The following is a 7,964-nucleotide window of genomic DNA, read 5'->3' on the forward strand; positions in this document are numbered from 1 at the left end:
GTTTTTTTTACTTTAAACCGCATAAACACATTTCATTACACCAAATACACAAAATAATGTTATTTTTAGCAGCATCATATGACCCCAAAATACATCCGAGAGTTTTACACACCGGTCTGTTATTGTGGCGACATTTCCACGCCCCGAAACGTGATGCTGAACGAAACGAACTGTGATTGGTTGTTTGACATGTCGGTCAAACGGCCTCATGGGCGGGCCTTGGCCAATGAAAGCTGCCATGAATTCCAGACCTTCAGCCGTCAGTCTGAAGGTCTGGCTACGCGAGACTAGGTAAAGACTGCTCACATAGTCACTACTAAACAACAACAGTGCTTCCTGCATCGCAAGTCAGGAGTGGCAACACAAATACTATACATTATATTTTAGGGGAGCTTAAGAGAAAAACAGGTCAAATACAGTTCAATAGGTTGGAGTCAAGTTTTTTTTTTTTAAAGAAATTATGTAAAAGTTTCAAAATAATATGTCGTTTAAGAATAATATTCATTTAATAATATATAAAATTTCAAATAAATGTCGTTCTAACTGAACTTCCTATTAATAAAAGAACACTAAAATGCCAAGTTGTTTTGCAATATGACATTCAGAATTAAAAATAGTTATTTTAAATGGCTATATTTCACAATATTTTTAATCAAATAAACAGCCTTGGAGAAGACTTTTTTCAAAACATAATAAAAATACAGACCCCAAAACTTTGAACAGTCATGTACTGTATATAGTATATAGCACTAGAAAAAAAAAGTAATTGTAAAGTAACCTAGCATTCAAAAGTTTGGGGTCAGTATTCATCTATTTATTTATCTGTGAAATAATTATTTTATATTCACCAACCATACATTCAATTGGTAAAAAAATGCTATAAAAGATATAATGCTATAATGCTTTATAATGCTATAAAAGACTTCAAATGCTGTTCTTTTAACCTAAAAGTTAAAAGAAAAAAAATAAAAGTTTTCACAAAAATAAAGCTGTCTTCAACATTAATTGCAATAAGAAATGTTTCTCAATCATCAAATCAGCATATTAGAATGATTTCTGAAGGATCATGTGACATTGAAGACTGGAGTAATGATTCTGAAAATTCAGCTTTGCATCACTGGAATAAATAATATTTTAAAATACATTCAAATAGAAAAAAAGCTATTTTATATTGTAATAATATTCCATAACACGCAGAACCCACCAAGTAATATATTGACAAATTATCAACAAAGCTTTTACAAATTGTGTTGTCCTCACTGACTCATAAATCAGTGCAGTTCTTTTGAATGAATCAGAAGAATTATCGGCATGAATCATAGACTGAATCAGTCTAAAAATGTACTACTACACTAAATAATCATGGATTAGGCTACTTGCTTGCTGACTATAAATTTATGATGTTAGACTCCAAAATTAGCTCAGATTTTTAAATAAATGTGCAAATGGCTTCAGCTAAGAAACACATGAAGCTTTAAAACAGTGTTACTGTCTGATCCTCAGCACTCCGAACAGTCAGCGTTATTCATTCTCTCGAGCGCTGTGTCATTGTGGGTGAGATGTTGGTTTAGACTGACAGCAATGAGAACACAATAGCCCACACAGTGCGGTCATTCAGTCTCAGAACGACAATGGCCATACTCAAAGCACAAGATGAGACTTCTTTTACAACTTTGGAAATATAGGACTGTCTGGATAACAGAATGCACTATTAAGCCTCAGTTATACCACATTGAAAGGCCTTAATTTGTATGTGGACACTTAAAAATTTCTAAATGTCATTGCAGATTGCAAAATATCAAACCAAGTGGCATCTGAAATTGATGTTATCTATAATCAAATTTAGAGGGCATTACTTCACACGGAATACTGAACAGATTTATTAATGCCGATGTGTTATTTATGCTGCTTAATAAGGAACACTCCACTATTTTTGAAAATAGGCTCATTTTCCAACTCCCCTAGAGTTAAACAGTTGAGTTTTACCATTTTCGAATCCATTCAGCCGATCTCCGGGTCTGGCGGTAGCTACTTTAAACCGCATAAACACATTTCATTACACCAAATACACAAAATAATGTTATTTTTAGCAGCATCATATGACCCCAAAATACATCCGAGAGTTTTACACACCGGTCTGTTATTGTGGCGACATTTCCACGCCCCGAAACGTGATGCTGAACGAAACGAACTGTGATTGGTTGTTTGACATGTCGGTCAAACGGCCTCATGGGCGGGCCTTGGCCAATGAAAGCTGCCATGAATTCCAGACCTTCAGCCGTCAGTCTGAAGGTCTGGCTACGCGAGACTAGGTAAAGACTGCTCACATAGTCACTACTAAACAACAACAGTGCTTCCTGCATCGCAAGTCAGGAGTGGCAACACAAATACTATACATTATATTTTAGGGGAGCTTAAGAGAAAAACAGGTCAAATACAGTTCAATAGGTTGGAGTCAAGTTTTTTTTTTTTAAAGAAATTATGTAAAAGTTTCAAAATAATATGTCGTTTAAGAATAATATTCATTTAATAATATATAAAATTTCAAATAAATGTCGTTCTAACTGAACTTCCTATTAATAAAAGAACACTAAAATGCCAAGTTGTTTTGCAATATGACATTCAGAATTAAAAATAGTTATTTTAAATGGCTATATTTCACAATATTTTTAATCAAATAAACAGCCTTGGAGAAGACTTTTTTCAAAACATAATAAAAATACAGACCCCAAAACTTTGAACAGTCATGTACTGTATATAGTATATAGCACTAGAAAAAAAAAGTAATTGTAAAGTAACCTAGCATTCAAAAGTTTGGGGTCAGTATTCATCTATTTATTTATCTGTGAAATAATTATTTTATATTCACCAACCATACATTCAATTGGTAAAAAAATGCTATAAAAGATATAATGCTATAATGCTTTATAATGCTATAAAAGACTTCAAATGCTGTTCTTTTAACCTAAAAGTTAAAAGAAAAAAAATAAAAGTTTTCACAAAAATAAAGCTGTCTTCAACATTAATTGCAATAAGAAATGTTTCTCAATCATCAAATCAGCATATTAGAATGATTTCTGAAGGATCATGTGACATTGAAGACTGGAGTAATGATTCTGAAAATTCAGCTTTGCATCACTGGAATAAATAATATTTTAAAATACATTCAAATAGAAAAAAAGCTATTTTATATTGTAATAATATTCCATAACACGCAGAACCCACCAAGTAATATATTGACAAATTATCAACAAAGCTTTTACAAATTGTGTTGTCCTCACTGACTCATAAATCAGTGCAGTTCTTTTGAATGAATCAGAAGAATTATCGGCATGAATCATAGACTGAATCAGTCTAAAAATGTACTACTACACTAAATAATCATGGATTAGGCTACTTGCTTGCTGACTATAAATTTATGATGTTAGACTCCAAAATTAGCTCAGATTTTTAAATAAATGTGCAAATGGCTTCAGCTAAGAAACACATGAAGCTTTAAAACAGTGTTACTGTCTGATCCTCAGCACTCCGAACAGTCAGCGTTATTCATTCTCTCGAGCGCTGTGTCATTGTGGGTGAGATGTTGGTTTAGACTGACAGCAATGAGAACACAATAGCCCACACAGTGCGGTCATTCAGTCTCAGAACGACAATGGCCATACTCAAAGCACAAGATGAGACTTCTTTTACAACTTTGGAAATATAGGACTGTCTGGATAACAGAATGCACTATTAAGCCTCAGTTATACCACATTGAAAGGCCTTAATTTGTATGTGGACACTTAAAAATTTCTAAATGTCATTGCAGATTGCAAAATATCAAACCAAGTGGCATCTGAAATTGATGTTATCTATAATCAAATTTAGAGGGCATTACTTCACACGGAATACTGAACAGATTTATTAATGCCGATGTGTTATTTATGCTGCTTAATAAGGAACACTCCACTATTTTTGAAAATAGGCTCATTTTCCAACTCCCCTAGAGTTAAACAGTTGAGTTTTACCATTTTCGAATCCATTCAGCCGATCTCCGGGTCTGGCGGTAGCACTTTTAGCTGTAGCTTAGCATAGATCATTGAATCTGATTAGACCGTTAGCATCTCGCTCAAAAATGACCAAAGAGTTTCTATAGTTTTCCTATTTAAAACTTGACTCTTCTGTAGTTACATCGTGTACTAAGACCGACGGAAAATGAAAAATTTCGATTTCCTAGGCCGGTATGTCTAGGAACTATACGCTCATTCCAGCGTAATAATCAAGGAACTTTGCTGCCGTACCATGGGTGCAGCAGGCACAATATTACGCAGTGCCTGAAAATAGGCTTATTGGAAGTTACCTAGCAAAACTCAACTTTCAGGCGCTGCGTAATATCATTGCGCAGCCTATTTTCAAAAATAGTGGTGTGTTCCTTTAAGCTCTAAATGGCTGATGAATAATCCAGTTCAAACATTCCTTGAATCACAGCTAAATCAAAGCCCTCCTATATCTTCATACGGATATAGGTTAATATCAGTCCATTTCCTGGTGTACAGCAGGATCAGAGTAAAATATGCACACCTCTCCCAGTACATACTGTTCAGTGCACAATGAGGCAGATGAAGAAAACAGGCACTGACTGAGAGGAGAGGTAAACTAACAATGCCTGAGCTCACTGTGAGAAAATGCTTTGACTTTGATTCTAGACTTGCTTTTCTGGTAAATCTCATGAAACATCTGAAGACCATGTCCAGGTCATATTCACTTTCAAATCAAACTAAAATAATTTGACGGCCCTTAAAATGTTTGGCAGTATGACACTGTCAATTAAGCACTAGAAAAATCATTTAAATTGTGTATTATAGGGCTGCAAAATGATTAATCACATTCAAAATAAAAGTTTATGTTCACATAATATATGTGTGAGTACTGTGTATATTTATTAAGTATATATAAATACACACACATACATATTAAGGAAAAATATGTTAGATTTATATATAATATATATTAGATACAAGTATAAATATATATATACATATAAATATATATAAAAAAAATTATATATGCATAATAAATGTACACAGTACACACACATATAGTATGTGAACATAAACTTTTATTTTGAATGTGATTAATCATGATTAATCGTTTTGCAGTCCCAGTATATTACACTACCATTCAAAAGTTTGGCATCAATAAGATTTTTTTCCAAGAAATTAACACTTTTTTTTGTAGCAATGACACTTTAAATGTATTTGATATTATTTGATGTTTCAAATAAATGCTGTTCTTTTGAGCTTTCTATTCATCAAAACCTGAAAAAAATCATGGTTTCGACAAATGTTAAGCAGCACAACAGCTGATAATAATCAGAAATGTTTCTAGCATATTAGAATAATTTCTGAAGGATCATGTGACACTGAAGACTGGAGTAATGATGCTGAAAATCAGCTGAACCAACACAGGAATAAATGACATTTTTAAAATGAATAAAAATAGTAATAATTTTATTACAAAATGTCCTAATTTTTCAATGTTACTGTTTTTATTGTATTTTTGATCAAATAAATGCACCCCAGGTGAGCATGAGACTTCTTTCAAAAACATTTAAAAGATTCTGACCAACCCCAAACTTTTGAATAGTAGTGTGTACACATGCACACACATCAAGATAGTATTTTTGTACTGCCATTCATTTATCATGATTTTTTTTACGTATTACCGCATTTATGATAATACTGTAAAAATACTTATAACAGCAATAAGAATAATCATTGACAATAAATAGGAACTACCCTCCCCAAAATAAAATAAAATAAAATAAAATAAAATAAAAAAAGTTTGGGCTCATTACTGTCAATTTAAAATGTTTTTAAATATAATAAAGAAATTCTAATTATTTTTAAACTTCTGATTTCAAAGGCCCTGTCCCAAATGGCACCCTAAATCCTCACGGTCTTCCTGAGTCCACACTTTCGTGACGTAATGCCGCTTTGACTGCCGAGTAGAAGTCGGCTGCGTAGCTCGCAGGCTTGCGGATTGAAGTGTGGATCGAGGGCGCATAGCGGCCACAAAGGGGGCGCTCGTGAGCACCCTTCTTAAAGCTAAAATGACAAATGGGAAACCCTACGGCAGGGATCCTCAAATCTGGAAAAGAGATCCACTTTCCAGCTGAGTTTAGCTCTAACCCTAATCAAACACACCTGAGCATGCTAATCAATGTCTTCAGGATCATTAGAAAATCACAGGTAGGTGAGTTTGATCAGGGTTGGAGCTAAACTCTGCAGCGCACAGAGTTGTGCAGTCCACAAGATTTGAGGAACCCTGCCCTATGGTCTTGTGGACTTAGCGTACACGCGCACGTAGTGGCCATTGTAAGTCCTCAAGACCGAAAGTGCTATGGTCTCGTGGACTTAGCGGACACGCGCACGTAGTGGCCATTGTAAGTCCTCAAGACCGAAAGTGCACATGAAGTGTGCCATTTGGGACAGAGCCAAAATGAAGGATAAAAATTAGTGCATGTTCTTATTATTTGAACCTCCAAGTTTCTAAAGACCATACTGAAGTGAAGCTGGACTGAAGTGACCTGAAAGCTGTCTGAGGCCACTTCAACCTTGTTGTAACCTTCCACTGCGTCGGAAGGAAATGGCTCGAGTCTACAAGAAAGCAAGCAGGATTGTCTCCTATTCCTTTGTCCAATGTCTTTTCTTGTAGAAAACAAGGGTGATGATGATCTAGTCACCATGCAATATGAAGCAGATTAACATTAAACAAGATGGGCCTAATAATCTTTTTTAAAAGTAAGATTTCAAACTATTGCTGTGGAAAACACAATCAAAACAAAATCTGTGTAACAAGGAAACAATGAAACATAAACTAAATCCACACTCACCCACAGTTTGCTCTCGTAGTAAAACGCGTCAAGCAGCTTGACAATATTGTGATGATCACATGATGCCAAGATGTCGATCTCCACCATGTAGTCCTCCAGCTCATCTTCAGTTTTGGTGTCAATCACCTTTGCAGCAGCAAAAATGCCTGTCTGCTTGTTTTGAGCCTGAATAAAAAGAAAATTATATTTCAATAATAAGTTTATTTATACATAGCCCACTAAAAAATGTATCATACAAGTAAACCATTTTTAGGGTGTGTGTACAATATAACATTAAAAAAAGAGCAAGACTGGTTGGCAGGCATTTCAACGAATATTTTGTTAGTGATGAGAATGAAAATCTGTATTAATGGTAGTAAACTATGTTTATTTTTATTATGTTATTGTTTATTGTACACATTCTGATGTTAAACTACCTGATGAATCAGACATAAATGTTTGAGGCATGACATACAAAAATACATGTGTAGACTATGTGTAGATCTCTTTTAATAACTAGCAAAACAAGCACTTTGGAGGAAAAAAACTATTAATTAGACTCATGCAGTCAGCGTGACGCAGTACACCCTTCAACAGAAATCCTATTCAGTGTCATTCACAGTAATGAGTCTTTCTGCAGTGCAGAGCAATGAAGGTCACAGAACAATTCGATCCAATGTACGGCTTCTGTAAGTGAGTGGTTATCTAAAGTATTTAGAAGCTAACGTGATTCAGTAGTGAAAAATTAACCAGGTCAAAGTCTGCTGTTTATTGCAGGATGATTGTGAATGTGCAGTGGTTTTTGATTGCATTTTGCCATTATGTGTGAAGAAGTTGCTTTTGATGTATTTGACATGTTATCAAGACATTTCATTTTTCGAATTCAAACTTTGACCATGTAAAACTTACATTCAATAAAAAAAAAATAATACATATACAATTTGTAATGCAAATACACATTTTTCATAAAATATAAATGAATACAACAATGACAAAAAAATAGTAATAGTATTGAAAGTGAGTTAAAATTATAAAAAAAAAAATCAAGTGTTTCTAATTTAAGCAAATATTTTGTAAAAAAAAAAAAAAAAAAAAATTTCCAGTCTCTATT

General features: G+C 33.9%; 1 protein-coding gene across 2 annotated transcripts in view; it reads right to left on the reverse strand.

The window, feature by feature from the left end:
* The window catches only part of slkb (STE20-like kinase b), a 26,535-nt gene that overhangs the window by 16,877 nt on the left and 1,694 nt on the right, over positions 1-7,964 (reverse strand). For both annotated transcript variants that reach the window (XM_016470228.1, XM_016470218.1), the window contains exon 2: positions 6,875-7,039. In XM_016470228.1, coding sequence (XP_016325714.1) covers positions 6,875-7,039 — 165 coding nt within the window. The remainder of the gene's footprint in view (positions 1-6,874; positions 7,040-7,964) is intronic.

This window comes from Sinocyclocheilus anshuiensis, unplaced genomic scaffold (genome assembly GCF_001515605.1).
Source record: "Sinocyclocheilus anshuiensis isolate Anshui unplaced genomic scaffold, SAMN03320099.WGS_v1.1 scaffold469, whole genome shotgun sequence".
Lineage (NCBI taxonomy): Eukaryota > Metazoa > Chordata > Actinopteri > Cypriniformes > Cyprinidae > Sinocyclocheilus > Sinocyclocheilus anshuiensis.